At 38.8% G+C, this 19096-nt stretch overlaps 1 protein-coding gene across 2 annotated transcripts in view; it reads left to right on the plus strand.

Annotated features, from left to right (window-relative positions):
- Dcaf1 (DDB1 and CUL4 associated factor 1) overlaps positions 1-19096 on the plus strand; it is a 68859-nt gene that overhangs the window by 47650 nt on the left and 2113 nt on the right. For both annotated transcript variants that reach the window (XM_046431438.2, XM_058574839.1), the window contains exons 18-23: positions 465-698; positions 1916-2009; positions 2507-2611; positions 3565-3638; positions 4153-4254; positions 13533-13785. In XM_046431438.2, coding sequence (XP_046287394.1) covers positions 465-698; positions 1916-2009; positions 2507-2611; positions 3565-3638; positions 4153-4254; positions 13533-13785 — 862 coding nt within the window. The remainder of the gene's footprint in view (positions 1-464; positions 699-1915; positions 2010-2506; positions 2612-3564; positions 3639-4152; positions 4255-13532; positions 13786-19096) is intronic.

Consider the following 19096-nt stretch of genomic DNA (forward strand, 5'->3'; position numbering starts at 1 on the left):
GATATGGACAATTTTTTTTAAGTTGTTTATGCATCTTTATTTTATTTATTTGTATATGGTGTTGAGAATTGAACCCAGTGCTTCACACATGCTAGGCAAGTGCTCTACCACTGAGCTACAACCCAGTTGTTTCAGTGTAAATGTTTTCTGTTTCTTGAAAAGGGGAAGGGAAGGAAAATTTGTTTTTCTTAAGTGCCTACATAGTTTCACTTCTCTTTTTCTTACTAGTGGGAAAGGGCTTTTTTAAGATTTGACTATGAAACAAAGCACTTAAACTTTGCTTGAATGGGTATGATCTTCTTACTTACCAGTCATTTTACAGTATTAGGGCTTTTGTAATTTGTCAGGGTAGGGGTAGGGGAAGCTTAGAAAGCATGGGAGAAGCATTTTATACAGTTTCTCTTTAAATTTGTCTATGGACGGATTGGTCTGATTTTTCTCTTCCCACCCCTTCTTCTCTAAAGATTTATGATATTCAGACTGGCAACAAGCTGTTGACTCTGTTTAACCCAGATCTTGCCAACAACTACAAGAGGAATTGTGCCACCTTTAATCCTACAGATGATCTTGTCTTAAATGATGGCGTCCTCTGGGATGTCCGCTCTGCACAGGCCATTCACAAGTTTGACAAGTTCAACATGAACATCAGTGGCGTTTTCCATCCAAATGGGCTGGAGGTCATCATTAATACTGAAATTGTATCCTTTGCACTCCATTTGTTATCCAGTTTGTTAAGCAGAAGTTCTTTTTTTTTTTTCTTTGTTTTTTCCACATCCAGAGATTTATTCTTATTTGCCAAACAAATTATTTTGTTATAATTCACAATTTTCTAGAGACCTATCTCACCCTAGATAAAACTAGCATTTACAACCATTATTACTACATAATTTTGACACAGTAGAATCCAGGGGTTGCCAATTTTCTTTTTAACCATAGTACTGATTTATTAACCCTGGGGTGCTGGATTTTTTTTTTTTTTAATTTTAATTTTTTTTTTTAGTCATACATGACAGTAGAATGCATTTTGATATATAATACATAAATGGAATGTACATACATCAATCATATTGTCTATTCTGCTTCCCTTCCTATCCTCCCTACTCCTCCTCTCCTCTCCCATCCTTTCTCTCTATCCAATCTAATGTGACACACTTTTTTTTTCTTTTTTCATCACAACATCATATATGTATTCTGTATAACAATGAGGTTCTCCTCCCATCTTCTGGGCAACTCCCCTTCTCCCTCTTTTTCCCTCCCACCTCTCTTCCCTATTTAGTGGTAGTCTTCTTCTTATGCTCTTCCTCCCTATCCCGTTTTGAGTCACCCTCCTTATATCAGAGAAGACATTCGGCATTTATTTTTTAGGGATTGGCTAACTTCACTTAGCATAATCTGCTCTAATGCCATCCATTTGCCTGCAAATGCTATGATTTTATTATTTTTTAGAAGCAGAAGTTCTTTCTAGCAGTACCAGGTTAAAGTATCCACACTGATAATAATGTGGTGCCTCTCCTTTGGTTTGAAATGTTAGTGAGTTTCCAGTGGACTATATTGTTGTTATTGGGAATTAATGATGACTTTAACTAGCATATTTTCTATGTTTTAGGAAGAGTGACTAGATTCCTGGCTATCATTATCAAATTGATTTTTGTTTATCTTTGGAAGGATTTTACTTTTGCTCTATAGAAATCAGTTGCTAGACATAAGAAAATGAAGTGCTACTACAGGGAAGAGGGAATTCACGTAGCATTTATTTACATAAAGAGTATACTGGGGACATCATTCAATAATATCTATGACTTTTAAAGTATCAGTACCTAGCAAGAGGGGAACAAAAGTGATGTTTCAGAATTTCCATGAGGTTAGATAAGAACTTTTGTGTGAAATAGTTTTCCTTGACTACTCCTTTTCCAAGTGGGACCTTCGAACTTTCCATCTTTTACATACTGTTCCTGCTCTGGATCAGTGTCGTGTGGTGTTCAACCACACGGGAACAGTGATGTATGGAGGTAATAAACTTTTCACTTCATTCTCTTTTCTTCTACTCACTTAATTGGATACTTCTTTTTTTGGAAATTCTGCTTTTGTGAGAAGCACTTTAAAGTTCTGACGTAGATGAAAAGGTTAGTGCGGTGGTAACAAAAAAGAAGGTTAAAAATAACATTGATTTAGAATGAAAGGCAACTAACTTTGAAGTCAACAAATCTTGTATAGAAAGAAATTTTATGCTATGATTTCCACACATATGTCTTAAAAACCTTTTTATTTATTGTTTTAGGATGTTGTAAGCCTTCAGCTGTTACATTTATTGTGGGCTAGATGAGAAGTTGAGGACATTGTTTGCCACCAATAGATTGGATATGCAAGGAAGACAGTTTGAGAGGAACTAACTAAATACAGGGAAACTGACTGAAATCTTGATTGGCCATTAAAATTTTCTGCACTTGTGAATAGGGAATGTTTCTGATTCTTAACAGTATTTTATTATTCCCCTGTCCCCAACTAGCTATGTTGCAGGCAGATGATGAAGATGACTTAATAGAAGAGAGGATGAAAAGTCCTTTTGGTTCATCCTTTCGCACATTTAACGCAACTGATTACAAACCTATAGGTAAGCATGTAGGGGCAGGTATTGATCATTTTTTCCCCTCTTTTTTGAGGTACTGGCAGTTGTATCCCCCATATTTTTTTATTTTTAAGACAGGGTCTCTCTAAGTTATACAGGTTAGCCTTGAACTCGTGATCTTCCTGTCTCAGTCCTCCAAGTCACTGGGATTACAGGCATGCACCACTAACACATGTTCATGTATTAGTTGAATCATTTGTTCTTTTTCTTTGTTTTTAGTACCAGGGATTAAACCCACTGAGCTACATCTTCAGCTCTTTTTAAAAAAAATTAAAATTTTTTTTTTTCTGGTTATTTCTTTTTTTTAATTTGTTTTAATTAGTTACACATGACAGTTTAATGATCTTGACATATCATAGATTTGAATCAGATGGGGTATAATTTCTCATTTTTCTGAGTGTACATGTTGCAGAATCACATTGGTCATACAGTCTGGGTATTTCTTTGTAGGAAAAAATTTTAAATTTTGAGACAGGGTCTCACTGAGTCGCTGAGGCTGGCTTTAAACTTGCAATCCTCCTGCCTTCCTCCCAAATTGCTGGGATTGCAGAGTCATGTACCACTGCACCCAGCTCCAGGGAGCTTTCTTTACGTCTTAATGTTACTTTTTTTTTTTTTAAGAGAGAGAATTTTTTTTTTAATATTTATTTTTTAGTTTTTGGCGGACACAACATCTTTGTTTGTATGTGGTGCTGAGGATCGAACCCGGGCCACACGCATGCCAGGCGAGCGCGCTACCACTTGAGCCACATCACCAGCCCTTAATGTTACTTTTAAAGGTCCTCCACTTTCCAGGAGGACTGTAACTTTTCACTGAAAATCAGAGGAGTTTTGGTAATATTTATGAATAATCACTTTAACTTCCTATAGAAGAAAAGCAGGTTTTAAGGTCACAGCTATAAGTCCAGTCCTGAGTCTTGTCACATTCTGTTTTTCAGCAACCATTGATGTGAAGCGGAATATCTTTGACCTGTGTACAGACACCAAAGACTGCTATCTTGCTGTCATTGAGGTAAAGGGAGCTTGCAGAGATCCTGCTTTTTTTCTTATGTGTATGGTCATTTTTAAGTTATATTACAAGGGTTTTGTCTGATATCAAATGGGTTCTAAAGTTGATAACGTTTCTGATAGATTATTGATAACCTACTGAATTGGTAGTGTTTGGGAGACATATAGTATAAGAGAAATAATAGGAAGATCTCAGTATAAGACAATGTAGAGAGTCCTACCCCTTGTATTTACATTGTCATCCCTTTCTCAGAGGAGTCTTGCCAGAGCAAGACAGGTTTGTTCCAAGGATGGTGGTCTCTTCTATACTTAGGCCCTCATTGTTCAAAACCTTCGTATGCTGTGTTTCTTTCCCTCTGTGTGTCCCAGGTATAATATTTTGAGAGCCAACTCAAGGATTTTTAGGTATTGGAAACATTGATAGTTACAGGGTCAAGGTCATGGGCACCAGAGCTGAGGTGTGGATATGAACCTTCTGAAAACTCACTATTCCTTCTGGACTGGGTGTTTTATTCCAGAATCAAGGCAGCATGGATTCTCTGAACATGGACACAGTATGCAGACTGTATGAAGTCGGCAGACAGCGTCTGGCAGAGGATGAGGATGAAGAGGAGGACCAGGTTAGTGCTCTTTGAGATGTCTTTCTGCTAAGTAGTGCTTCATAGAGATTGTGCTCTTCTGCTTTTTGCTAGAGGTTTTTTTTTTTTTTTTTCAAGATCAGCTTTTGCTACCTGTTTGCCACATTTGGAAGACCTGTCATATATCTGAAACTTAGAAGAAAGTAAAATTATAAGACTCTAGCCCAGTACCTGATGATCTTGATTTCCACTGGTAGGTTAATTTGCAGCTTAGCAATCACTGAGTGTTGTTTCAGAGATTTCCATGTTTCAATCTCTAAATCAGGCCCTTTTCCGGCTTCAGTATAAGTAACCCCCGTCAGTACTGAAGTCAGTACAAAACAGAAGAGCCACTGCTAGAGATGGATTATAGAAATCGGTTAACCTTTATAAAGTTTTGTGTTTTCTCAGTTTTATGGTATAGTGATCAGAGTAATAAGAAGAGATTAATGCTTTTGAAAAATAAAACATATAAAATATGAGTGAATAGTATGATGTCTCACAGTCTTGGCTTTTTCATTTTCACATGGAGTTTTAATTTGTGTTCACTTAATGGTAGGTAACTTACCTGTGTGGTGTCACACTCTTCAGATTTGAAGAGTTTCTCGGTTATCTGAGTTTTCAGCAGTTTGTTTTCTGTCTGCTGGGTTTACACCATGTTCTCTTTTCAAGTACAGTTTCCAGGCCTAATTCTTTTCTCTAATCTAGAATAATTTATTGCAGAGTGAGTATTATAAAGTTGAAATTGAATGACTAACATTTGACATTCTCTTGTTGCAGATATTAAAGCCAGTAAAATGTCTCTTTTTTCTAGATCTTGAGTTCGTTTTTTCCCCCTCTCACTCTGGTGTTACTTAGTCTTATTGCTTTGTATCCTCTTTAAGGACACATAGGTGACCTAGGTGAGGAGGGGAGCGCCATAGAATATGAGGAAGTGTACTTCCCTCTATTTGTATTGACATAGCTTTTGCCCTCATCCCTCTCTTCCATTTTGGTAAGTCATGCTCAGAGGTTAGGATCCTTTGTTGTTAGGATCCTTTCAAAATAGTGTGTACTTCAAATTTTAAAGGAAAATTTTAAAAGCAAAAAATTTTTGAAAATAATAATTTTGTGACTTTTTTGGGTGACAGCCTAAGACTATGGACTAAGGACTCATGTTTTTTTGTAATAGAACTTAGTTATGACTAATAAGCAAGGCCATAAGCAAGGCCATTTTGTTTTGCTAATTTGAGATTTAGGTGTGATTTTCACTGTTGGGCTTCATAGGTTGTAAGCATTCACTTGCTCTTTAAATCAAATTCTTCTTTTGAATGTATTATCACTTATGCATCATAGGTGATGCAGTATACCTGGATCAAATATACCTAGACAAAAGAAGCTGTAACAGATACTCTTACCTAAAGTTCCCTGTGTGTGCTCTTTCTACTGTTCTGGTGGTATGTTCCAATTGACTAAGCATGCTCAAAATTGATTCATAATCCCCAGATATAGATTTCTCAGCAGAGTAAGGAAAAGAGTCTCATGCCCCCGTCCCCTCTCCCCTCTGAGTGTGGATGTTGGTTAAGGTGGGCTGGTAATCACCATGGGATCAGAGCAGAACTTTCTTCAGGGCCTGGCTGCTTCCTGACTCAAAGATTGTTTCTTTGTTCTCTAGGGTTGGGCAGTTTCCCATTCTGGTTTCCCTCTGTCCCCCCACATAGTGAGGATTGTCATGATTATTGTTGGAAATATTATTTTGGAAAGTCCTATACTTAAAATGACAGCATTAGTATCATAGTTTTTTTTTTTAATATTTATTTTTTAGGTGTAGATGGACACAACACAATACCTTTATTTTTATGTGGTGCTGAGGATAAAACCTGGGTCCCTCCCGTGCTAGGAGAGCGCTCTACCACTGAGCCACAATCCCAGCCCAGTATCATAGTTTTTTAAACACCACAAAAGACAAATAGGCTCCAGAGTTTAAAACTACTTTACCAAATGCTGCTAGGGATTTCCTAAAGTAGAAGGGTTTTTCTTTAATGCTTTCCAGCTGCATGGCCTGCAGAGGTCTAAGTTTCATAGCTCACATGAATTATGAGATAACGGGTATAAGGTCTTCAGATGGATATAGGTGGTTTATGATTTATTTATGTCATTTGCCCCCCCCCCCCCCCCCCCCCCCGCTTTTGCAATGCTGGGCATCAAACCCAAGGCCTTGAACATGCAAGGCAAATGCTTTACCATGGAGTAACATTTTCAGCCCTGTGACATGAATATTAATAGTCTTAACTGCTGGACTTTTAAATCTGTACATGGTGCTAGTCATTCTTGGTAACGGAGCTTGCAAGTAGATTTTGATCCTTGACATTTTGTGTGATTGCCTGTGGTTTCTTATCAGTGTCCGTTCCTTTATTCTTGCTTTGGTTTGCTACTTTAGACACCCTACTCCACACATGACATTTTACACTTTAGCTGTCACAAAATAAGGTATATTATCATTGAGTATAGAAGGGCAGTTTTACAGTGGTACAAGGTGGCTTGTTCCCCCAGGTTCATTCATCATTACTAGGTATCAGTTCTGTTTCAGGCTTCCTGGATGTTACAAGGTGACCTGTAAATCTGAAGCAGCAGGTTTACTTTGTTAAGTTAAATGGGTCCATGTGAGGCCTAGTGTCTGTCTTCTTGGTTCTCCTTCTGTGGTTCTGCTTAACATTCCTTTTGAATGGTGAAAGGAGAAAGATACTAGAAAGAAGATAGGTTGTTGATGGTAAGGACGTCTGAGTCTTTATCTCTTATGGAAAAGTAGAAGCTGCCTTGGCTTGGGCAACTAGGATCAAGAGGTGCAGATGCAAGAGGTCCTGGCAAGTGGCTCTGGGGTCCAGTCTGTATAAGAGCCTGAAAGCTTTCTAGCTTTGGAGGGACCTAGGTATCAGTGTATCTGTATGATGTGGGTAAGTTAGCATTGCTTCCAGATTTTGCTGGCTGTAGGTATGTTTCACTGCATACTAACTACATAGTCCTTGTAAGTCACCTAGTACATTTAATGTTTGAATGTTGTCCATTAGAATACTGCTTTTCTTCTTGGTTTTTTGATTTTTTGATTTAGAGATGTTTTGAGTGGAATAAAATATCATTACTTTTTTAAAAAAATATTTATTTTTTAGTTATAGATGGACACAATATCTTTAATTTGTTTATTTTTTAAGTGGTGCTGAGGATTCAACCCAGTGCCTCACACATTCTAGATGAGTGCTCTACCACTGAGCCACAACCCCAGCCTTATAATTAAATATTATTTGTAACCTCGTGTTGATATGAATTCTTTCTAGAATCTTGGAGTGATGTTTTGCTGTATTTATTATCTCCTTCAGATTTCTCCCTATTACCTATGTAGGTGCAACTTGAATTATTGTTATTATTTTTTTACTCACTTTGCTTTATAGGTTTCACCTGATTTTAAAACTAGAGACTTCATTTTCATGATTCATTTGCTATTCAAAGTTTTGTCCTAGTCTAGATACTTGCTCTGTGGTCTTCTCAGCTGTTTCAGGGTTGACATATATTGCTTAGGGATTCAGGCACCTGTGACCAACACCTTTGAATTTGCCTTTTGATCTTAGCAAAATAAAGTCAAAAGCATGAGTGGTCAGGTGCAATCTGTTGAAATGGTCCAGCATCAAGTACCAGTATAAAATGGTTTTTACTTAAAGGATTTTATTCAGATATAAGTTACATACCATACACTTTTGTTTAAATGTTGGGAAGTTATGGGAAGGGATGAACTGTACTACTATATTGATACATAAAAATGTCAGAATGTGTTTGTCTGTGCATGCCTGATTTCTGAGGTTGCTATCTGCCTTCTTTCAGGCATTTGATGAAAACACAGATAAGCCAGTCACCTTTCAGAGCTTATGTTATTCATTGGAAGTTTGATAACTGTTTTGAAGATCAGTTCAGTCAACTTTGATGTTGGCTTTTGGCGAAATTATAAAATCAAAGAGTAGTAATTGATCATTATTCTTAGATTTTGGAAAGTCAGTTAATTTCAGCTAATTATAGTTAACCTTACATTTATAACGAAATTCAACAGGGGAATAATGCTCTCTTTTTTCCACTCCATTTGGAATCTGGGACACACTGTGTGCTGTGCTTCCTGTGTATTTTCCACTGCCTAGAAGCGGATGGTAAGAGTCTACCTATTCTACACTTACTGCACTGTGGCTGGAGCCAGATGTGATGACTTCTAAAGGGTTTTTTTTGGGGGGGAGGCAGGGGATTCTACCAGTGAGGAGAGAAAAAAACAAGTGATATGCTCTGAAATGAACCTGTAGCTTTTTAAGGTGGTTTATACCAGTAGCACATGTTAAATAGGAGTTTAAAGACAACAAAATGTGACTTGATATAAAAATGTCAAGACAGTAGGATCAGGTTTAATTACATTTTAAAAAGCTACCTTAGTTTTTAGATTAACTGTTCTTTAAAGTATTACTAGAAGTTTGTTTTTTCTATTTTGGAAGGAAATATACACTAAAAGCTATTTCTCTTGAAAAAATGAATATTTGAGAAGAGTTTGAATGGTCTAGAAATAAATGCTGTACTAAATCTGCGAAAATTAATTCTGCTAAGTTCTTAAGAAAAAGAGAGTAATTTAGCAGAGAAGGCTGTTGGGAATGCCTGGATTCACCTTTTGGTTCTGTTCTGGGGATTCTGTGGACAAGGTGCATTATTACAGAGAAGTAGAACTTCAGAACTTCAAGGTACTTCTCTGTCATCTTGGCAGCAGTTCTTTTCTTTTTTTGGATTGTTTTGGTAGTACTGGGGATTGAACCCAGGGCCTTGGATGTGCTAGACAAGTGCTCTATCACTGAGTTATATCCCTAGCTATTTTTATTTTGAGACAGGGTCTTAATAAATTTCCCAGGCTGACTGCAAACTTGTGATCCTCCTGCCTCAGCCTCCCAAGTAGTTGGAATTGGAATTATAGGCATGTGCCGCTGGCCAGCAGTGGGTTTTAATTAGGAGTACACTTGACAATCCACAGGGAGGCCTTCCAAATCCATTTGCATGAGCTTCATTTGGAAAATAAAGAGGGTTAGGCATGTGTGTTTTAGAAAAAAGTTTTCTCAGGTGATTCTCATGTTCACCTGATTTAATCAAACAATCTCATTTAATAAAAGATTCAGAGAAGTTGGCATTTGATGGACATTCAGTATGGCCATTGCTTCTCTTGCAGTTTTGTAATGGGATGTCATACAGAGCCCTTGGGAGGTTTCAATCAGGGAAGGGATTAAACCACAGAGAATTGAGAGACTGGAGGTTGGTAGGCAGAGGGATACAAGCAATTGAATACAGTTGGGAGTGACTTGGAGTGAGTGCTGGGGACCTTGGATTTGTGAGAAACAAAAATTCACTGGAAGTGAAGCCAGAGAAGTGGGAGAAGGGGAAGATGTGCTTGAGTTTTTGACCTGGTAACAGAAAACAGAAAAGGTGCTGGGTTAGGAGTGGTTTGAGTTCAGTTGTAGAATTGTGGGATTTTAAGTTTTGGTGGTACAGATGGATAGAGCTGTTCTGCACAGTTTGTAAATAAAAAGATATATGAAGGCAGGAATAAAGTTGGAAGAACTGTGTGTAGAGGAAGCGACCAAGTAAGGATCAGGCCAGCCTTCCAATTTGTAGGCCAAGATAGATTATTCACTGTAGGGCCTACTCACGGTTGGCTGTTCAGGCTGGTTTCTGTGTCTAATCAGAACAGTGAACACTTGTTGAAAACTTTGAATGTTCCAGACGGTTTCCAAAGAACTTATATACATGTATGTGTAAAAAGGCCAGTTGAAATCCTAACAGTAACCTTGTAAAGGTCAGTAAATTGCCCTGAATTTTTTTATCATCATGCTAATTGAATTTATGTTCAGCAGAGGCCTCCTGGCTCCAGAGCACACACAGAGCTGCTGCACTGTGAAGGGGTGTGGGCAGAAGCTGGACTGTCACATGTGAGAGAGAGAGAGAGAGAGAGAGAGAGAGAGAGTAATTAAGTGAGCCAGTTATAGCTAAGTACATGGAGCCCAGGAATAAAGTTCCTCACTCATCCTTTTCAAAAGTCAACACGTGGAAGGAATTTGAAGTTTGTGTAGATGGAGAAGTTGTTAGGTTTGGGAGAGCTGAACTTGTCATAGAAAATAAGATGGCAGTGGAGAGAAGTGTGAAGATGGATAGAGGGAGGTGGGGATACCAAAGTGCTTCTGGAGCAACAGATTCCCACCGTGGTTGAGGCCCAGAGTGCAGGGGTGGGAGCTTTGCTTTCTCTCAGATCAGGGTTGAAGTTAGGTTTAGGACCAGCAACCAAATGAGGGAACTTCTGCTTGTCAACCTATTTTTTATACAGAAAGTGAGTGGGTGGGTTGGTTGTCTGCATGCCTAGTTTAGGGCCCTCTGGGTAACCATGAAATTGACTTAAAATGGAATCGAGAGAGAAGATTTTTTTTGGGGGGGATTCTTTCTGTTGGGAAATTTGTTAGTACAGTATGATTTAAAATGGTTTGGCTGTCAGATCCTCTAATTCTGTTTCTAAACCCTAGTGAATTAGGTTAAGGAAAAACAAAACAAAACTAGTATTTCTAGATTTAAGCTACTATCTAGCTGGATGTGGTGTGGTGAATGACTATAATCCCAGCAACTTGGAAAGCAGAGGCAGGAGGATTGCAATTTGTAAAGCCAGCCTCAGCAATTTAGGCCCTAAGCAACTTGGCAAGACCCTGTCTCAAAATAAAAAAAATTAAAAGGATTGGGGATGTGGCTCAGTAGTTAAGCACCTCTGGGTTCAATCCCTGGTATCAAAAACAACAATAACAAAAATAGACAAAATGAAGTGATGTGTGCTATATTTCAGGTTCAGGTAGCTCTCTCTTTCCTACTCATTTCACTTCCCCTGCCATGTTACATATAATGTCTTAATTTGTAAGGATGATGATGTCATCTTTCCAGGATGGTTATGTGTACATTTATAAGATAAACAATTTTGTTTATGGGATGCTGGTAGAATTTGGACTGGCATCTAGTTCAAAGCTTAGACCTTGCATGACCTATTTTTCCAGCATTGCTTTTGATATGGATTTTTGCAATGCAGGAGGAGACAAAAGAAAATGCACTAAGACCAAGTACAAAACTTATATTTTCTTACATACATTCTTCTCTTGTCTATGAATCATTGTTCATGAAATTCCCTATCTTTGATATGGAAACTTGTTTTCACCTCAGTACTTCTGGGTTAGATAAGCTTGATGTTTTAGAAATCAAAACAGCTGATAACTGTTTGAGAAGCTTAACATACCCACTCAACTGTGGATGTTTAAAAGTTGTTCTAGCTTGACAGGGTTGGAGGTGTAGCTTAGCGGTAGAGTGTATGCTTAGCATTTGTGAGGCTCTGGATTCAAATCCTAGTGCACAGAAAAACTGTGCTTTCTTGGGCTGAGGATGTAGCTCATTGATAGAGCACTTGCCTAGCATGTGAGGCTCTGGGTTCCATCCCCAGCACCACAAAAGAAAGTGCAACATTTTAAATCTTTTTTTTTTCTATCATAAAATGTAAATTATTCCATTCCACAAAGGGGTAAGAGACATAGGGTTCTAGATACTCTCTTCTTATTTTTAACTGAGGTTCTTTGTGAATCTATTAGAACTAATTTTGGTCATGAAAATGTTCTGAAGTGGGAAAAAGAAAAGTCAAAATTGTAATCTGGTTAGGGCTTTGGGTTATTTGGGTTATTTTGAGGTACTGTGAGGCCAAAGCTGTGGAGTAGTGGTCTCAGGCCATTACTTGTATATATTTACTTCTCCTTTCTCCCCTTTCTCTCTCTTTCATGCACACACAAAAATCTGTATACAGACATATACTTTTAGTATTAGGATTATTGAGAAAGGTGTCAGTTTTTCCCATGTACTGTCAGAAATTGTTGAAGTGTAAATCACTGCATCAAACAGCATATCAAAAAGTGTCTAATGGTGACTCCAAATGTATCAGGGGTCTGGGATCAGAGTTACTATGCTCCCTGAGCCTAGTTTATATTATAGCTGGTAGATACTAGTAGCTAGGTGGGCCTCCTTTATTTTTTTCTTGGGATACTTGGGTATTGAACCCAAGGCCTTGTGGCATGCTAGGCTCCAAAAAGTTTTTTAAGTGATCAGTATTACATTTTTTAAGTGATTAGGTTGTTACACAATTAAAATAAAAAGATTTTGTTTTCATTAGGTGTATTTATTAAAAATGAATTTTATATTTTATTACTGTAGGAATTAGAATCCTTTTATTATTGGTAAGGCTTAGCATTGATGTTAACCTTGCTTGGGAATGTGTGTCATCCTTATCAAGGTAGAGGTGTTTTTGAAGGGAAAACAGTTTGGGTTCTAATGCAAAGCTGAAATCTGTAGAAGACTTTCAAAGCTTAGAGAACCTAGAGAAAAGTATTTCATTGGTTTTCTTGTAGTTTTCTTGCCTTTGGGAAGTTGTTATAAGAATGGAAGGATGTTGATATTGGCCAAATTATGTTGTTATACTGTGTGCATGTACAAATGTGTAACAACAAATCCCATCATTATGTACAACTGTAATGTATCAATAAAAAAATGTGTGTATGTGTGTTGGGGGTAAATGGAAGGATGGATGGTTTATGTAGCATTCCCTCCACTGCTTGTAACAGGAAATGTGAATATCTGTGTGTGCTCTGTCTTGTAAACCTGTTTTTTTTAGAACATTTAGATCAAAGGTATGCAGTCGCGTTTTTAGGGGCTCATCTACATTGTCTGTTAGAAGAACAAGGGTACTTATTTGAAGGGCTTAGGAACTGGTGACAGAAGAGATGTCTTCTTCCTCCATTTGTTAAAACATTGCTTTTTAGATTCCAGGTACAAACTTTTTCCTTAGTGTTTCAACTCAGTTCATTTGCTTTGGTTGAGAAAGAAGAGTCCCTTTGGGTTCTTAGAATATTGATGGCAGAGATGTCTGTGAAGCAGGTTGTCTCTTTCCTTGAAAAAGGGCTGTATGGCCAGAATGCCTTTTTGGAGTGACCAATAATCCTTGTTTGAGGGGTGTTTTGAATTTCTCGGGGGACATGTGTGTGCTTGTCTCAGCCAGCACTGATGAGTCTGACTGGCCCACAAAGTCTGCTAACCTAGTTTATAACCTGCTTTGCTGATAGTTTTCTTCTGTGTCCCTTTGGGCAAGAATTACCATGTGGCCCACATGGGCCAAGCCTCTGCGTTTGTCCTAATGACCTCATGCCTTTTTTTTTTTTTTAAACCAGGAAGAGGAAGAACAGGAGGAAGAGGATGATGATGAAGATGATGATGACACTGATGATTTAGATGAACTTGACACTGACCAGTTGCTGGAGGCGGAACTGGAGGAGGATGACAACAATGAGAATGCAGGAGAGGATGGGGACAATGACTTCTCTCCCTCTGATGAGGAGCTAGCAAATCTTTTAGAGGAAGGAGAAGACGGGGAGGATGAAGACTCTGATGCAGATGAGGAAGTGGAACTGATCCTGGGTGATAGTAAGTATAGGGCAGAGTTTGGGCTGAGCCTTGGCACCCGCGGCAAGGTCCCTTCTCTTGAGCCATCCCAACCCAGAGGATAGCTGTACCCAAGTTCTTTGCCCCATAACTGCTGATTCACTACTGTGATCTCTTAAAGAAAAGCACTCTTGACATCACTCATTCTCTGTTCTCCAATCAGACTGTACTCACACCAAATGTCTGTGAACTCTTACCTTTTAAGCAGAGGTCAGCAAACTTTTTTTTTGTAAAGATGCAGTAAATATTTTCTGCTCTATGGGCCGTATGGTTTCTGCTGTAGTTACTTAGCTGTGCTGTTGTAGTGAGAATGCTGTCACAGACAAAAGTAAATAGATGATTGTAGCTGTGTTCTAACCAATTTTCTTTCTTTTTTTTTTCTTAAATAAAAATAGGTGGTGGACTTACAGTTGTCAGCTCCTGGTTTAGAGGATTAACTTTAGAATGAAAGGTCAAAGTGTAGCTGTCTTAAGAGGACCAGAGCTGGAGTTAGCTGCAGCTCTTCATGACTGTTGTTCCTTTCTGAAGTTATAAAGAAATTAAGGTTTCTTGTGGAGGAGCCCTTTCCTGTCTCCTTTGGTTAATACCTCCTGAAGACCAGTGGACAGTGTTTCTCTTTGGCATCTGTTTTGTTCATTTCCTTTCTGCACTCTTATTCTAAATATGGAAGAATAAGCTCCAGTTTTTCTAGTAACTTTCCATTAGGACAGGTGTCTGAAGTCAAATTTCCTGCCTTTGCTAATGAATTTTGAATAAGCCAACTAGTAGTTTTAAGGTTCATATGCTTTTCTGTGTTCTTGCATGTCTCAGGATAATATTTTCCTCATTGCAAGAATGTGTCACTGTTGAAGACCTGTGCTAGCTATGGTCCTTGTTATTTGTAGTGCTACCCCACCTGACTGGGGAGCAATCCCTGGAGATCCAGCTATTTTTCATGTAACAGACCTAACCAGCATTCTAGCAGTCATAGTAGATATTTATCTTCTAATGATAGCCACTAATCACATGTGGCTATAAAATTTCTCAAGTTAAAAATACAGTTATATTCAAATCTGCATTTCAAATGCTTAGTAGTTGGGGCTGGGGATATGGCTCAGGCCGTAGCGCGCTCGCCTGGCATGCATGCGGCCCGGGTTCGATCCTCAGCACCACATACAAACAAAGATGTTGTGTCTGCCAAAAACTGAAAAATAAATATTAAAATTCCCTCTCTCTCTCTTTAAAAAAATAAATAAAATAAATAAATCAAATGCTTTGTAGCCACATGTAGCTACTATGTTGAACAGCACATATGTGGAACATTTACACTGTTACAGAAATTAACAAATGCCAACCTTCTGTGTTAAAGATGACTAGTATTTATTAGCTTCCATTTTTGATTCTTAAAGGGACACAGGGCAGTTTTGTTTTTTTTTTTTTTGTACCTGATTGAACTCAGGGGCACTTGACCACTGAGCAACATCCCCAGCCCTATTTTGTATTTTATTTAGAGACGGGGTCTCACTGAGTTGCTTAGTACCTTGCTTTTGCTGAGACTGGCTTTGAACTTGTGATCCTCCTGCTTCAGCCTCCGGAGATGCTGGGATTACAGCATAGGGCAGTTTTTACCAAACTCTTTTTTGCCATATATGAGTAGTGAGTTATGGAGGATAAGTTATAACTTCCTTCAATTATAAGGTAAGTTGGGGGGGCCAGCCAACAGTATTGCTAATGGTGGTGCCCCCAACATAAGTTTGTTTTCTGTACTTTTTTGAAAAAGAATAACAAAAATACCCAAACTTAAGGTTTATACAAGTTTCCAAATAAGCCATACAGAAGGGTCACAAGCTAATTTTGAAGGAGGGAATCTGTACTTGTCAGTGAAGTCACAATGTTGTTAGGACTGTGATGGATCTCCCCAGTGGTGGGGGTTGAACCCAGGGCCTTGAGAATGCAGGCAAGTGCTTTACCACTGAGCTAAACCTCTAGCCTTGTGATGTTTGTTTAGTGTTTCCATTTGGTTCAGTCAAGTTTGTTCATCCATAGTGTCCAAATAAAGTTAGACTTTAGCTGGGTGTCATGGCACTCAGTGGTAGAATGCCCCTGGATTCAACCCCCAATATTGGAAACAACAACAACAACAACAAATAAAACAAAAACAAAAACAAAAACAAAAAAACTTAAAGTTAGACTTGGCTAGAGTGTATAATCTGAAGAACTGGTTATCTGCATTTAACTAATACATTTAGATCACCAGAAAAAGGTAGGGGAAGAGCTCATAAAATTAGAACTACCCAGCAAAAATAAAAAGCCAGGCACAGTGGTGAACACCTGTAGTTCCAATTATTTGGGAGGCTAAGGCAGGAGGATTGCAAGTTTGAGGCCAGTTTGGGCAACATAGTGTCACAATATAAAAAATAAAGGGATGGGAATATAACTCAGTGTTAAGAGTGTTTGCCTAGTATGCATGAGACCCCAGTTTCAATCTCTAGTACTGCAAATAAATAAATAAAATAAAGAAAAACAACCACACATCCACCCTAACCTGGACAGCTGCCTTCATTCACAGTGCTGTATCCTTAAATCATGATGGGGAAAATGAATAAAAGCAGAGAGCCTCTGCTGTTAAATGTTTTCAACAATCCAGATGATACTTCAGTGTCTGCTCATGCTTTAGGACAGTGAATCAGGACAAGTCAGATTTACTTCATTTTGGGACTGAAGATGTCTGGGCTATTTTTCTGTAAGTTTCTAAGACTGTGTTCATTAAATGCAAAGGAAAAAAAGGAAGTCTTGGCAGAACAGGAGAAGTGATGTGCACTTGATGATGAGATTTATTTAAATACTACTCATGGCATGTAGCCTAGTCCATGCTTTAGCTATTTCTAGAGGTTGGTCTTTGTTACTCTTCTGCTGCTCTACTACATCGTTTACTAATGGATCATCTGGTTAAGGGCACTTAACAAAGCCTGGAACAGTAGTAGATCTGGGCAGGTCCTCAGACTGGAAACAGCTTTTGCTTTTAAAATATGTAAACATATTCTTCCTCATTTGACTGCATTAGGGTGATAAATTTTGGGCATGATATAATTTTGTTAACCATCTGGTATGGGAGAAATAGTTCAGTTTAAAAGCCCCTCCCTGAAAGGGGGAATTCTGTGGGCCAGCAATGACCACGTGAAGTTAATACGTGTTGCTTTTTTCCTGGTTTTGCTGGCAAGCACAGGGTTTTGCTGATCCTTGAGCAAGCCCAGTCATCAGAGTGCCTGGTTTTATCTCCCTTATCATTCTTCATTTGAATATCAAGCCTCTCAATTTGCATTTGGTAAAATTACTTTCTCCTTTAGACAGTTCCTCCTCTCCAGTCAAAATTAATCTGGAAAACTCTTAATTCTAATTAGTTATGAGAATATTGTTAATTTAACTCAGGTGTGAATGTTTTTGATAAAATAGATGACATCTTGATATTTTAGTTCAACCTCTAGAATTGAGATGGAGATACAGATGGTATCTGTAGGCTGCACTCCATTGCTCTTTCTCTGTTATGTAGCAAATCCACAATAGCTGTAAATAGCAGAACACGTCGATGCCCTTGGTTTGTTAGTATTTTACTTCATACTAATTTTCTAGAGCAGGGTAGCTGTTGACCTTTTGGAGTTTTTGGAACCCTTTTAGGATATGATGAAAGCCATAGAAATAGAAAACACTTAAGGGATCCCCTGGTAACCTTGCCTAGGTCCTGGATTCTGCAGGAATCCAATGATTCCAGATACACAATCATAGCCTAGGAACAGAAGCATCTTGACTTAAAGAGTCTTTGTGTCTCGACTTGTTAGCACCTGCTACTCCCATTCCCCCAGGTGCCTGTATCAGTGGCTTAAACACTGCAGGAATTGAAAATAATTAGACTGTCTTTGCCTTCAAGGCCTTTCAGAATGGCAGGTTTCATCCAGGGTCTGGGATTGGGTCACTTCAACACTTGGATGAGGATGAGGAAAGATTGGAAGGAGGATGAGGAAAGATTGGAAGGTAGAGAAAGGAGTCCAACCACCTGGCCACCAGGTGGGGAGTCCATTTTCAAGCACAAAAGGCTCTCAGATGCTGAGCCATTTCCTTAAAGAGGCTTGTGTTGTGATCTTCATGAAGCTGCATGTAGCATTTCTTATCTGTGATAGGGAATAGTGAAGGGTCTTATCTGTTCTTAGCTGTGCTGGGAATGAGGCCCTTGGCCTCCTGTGTTGTAGGCAAGTGCACTACCATTGAGCCACATTTGTGGCCTCTGAGACCTTTTCTTTTTTTAGTTTTAGATGGACACAGTGTCTTTATTGTATTTATTTATTTATTTATTTATTTATTTATTATGTATTTATTTATTTATTTATTTTTATGTGGTGCTGAGGATCAAATCCAGTGCCTCACACGTGCTAGGCTAGCACTCTACCACTGAGCCACCACCTCAGCCTACCCCCACTTTTTGAGTGGAGTAGGATTTATTCACATAAGAAGAAAAGAAAACATCCACAGGGTGACAGGGGACCCAATAGCAGGTTGTCACTTAAATGTATTAGTCTAGGGGCTTATGTAGCTACTGGGTGGGCGCATTGATCAATATCTGTGCTAATCAGAGACCCTTATTAACTCTATTTCTTCTTAAAATTTTTCTTTTTTTAGGTGTTAATGGCCCTTTAGTTTATTCATTTATTTATATGTGGTGCTTAGAATTGAACCCAGTGCCTCACACATGCTAGGCAAGCCTTCTACCACTAAGCCACAACCCCAGCCCCTTAACTCTTAATAGCAACACAGCTGATGGTCAGGAGGTCTCAGGCGGGTGAGTCTGGCATAGTTGGCTCATGGAGTGAACCAACATGAGGATTCTTCAGAGATCTTCCATAGGCACCTGGCAAGTCTGAGGGGGGGGCGCCAGGACACAGTGTGTGCTTGGCTTTGTGTGGGGAACCCCTGCCCTTCCTCATGGAGCTTCTGCAACCAAGAAGCTGCTCAGGTGTGGTTTGTTCAGGTGTGTCTGGTATCCTTTAACTTCATTGTGTTTTCCTACTCCTCACCAGTCAGGCCACATTTGTGTCCAGTTGGATCACAAACACTGTTTTTTCTAGCCATCCTTATTTTCAGGACTTTGCCCACTTCGGGGTCCCCCTGCCTCAAAGGAGCTTGTAGAGGGTGGGGTTGTGGCTTAGCAGTAGAGCACTCACCTATCACGTTCGAGGCTCTGGATTCAATTCTCAGCAACATATTAAAATAAATAAATAAAATAAAGGTATTGTGCCCAACTACATCTAAAAAATAATTTTTT

Source organism: Marmota monax, unplaced genomic scaffold (assembly GCF_021218885.2).
Source record: "Marmota monax isolate L192 unplaced genomic scaffold, Marmota_monax_Labrador192_F-V1.1 WCK01_AAM20220418_F8-fsc00022, whole genome shotgun sequence".
NCBI lineage: Eukaryota > Metazoa > Chordata > Mammalia > Rodentia > Sciuridae > Marmota > Marmota monax.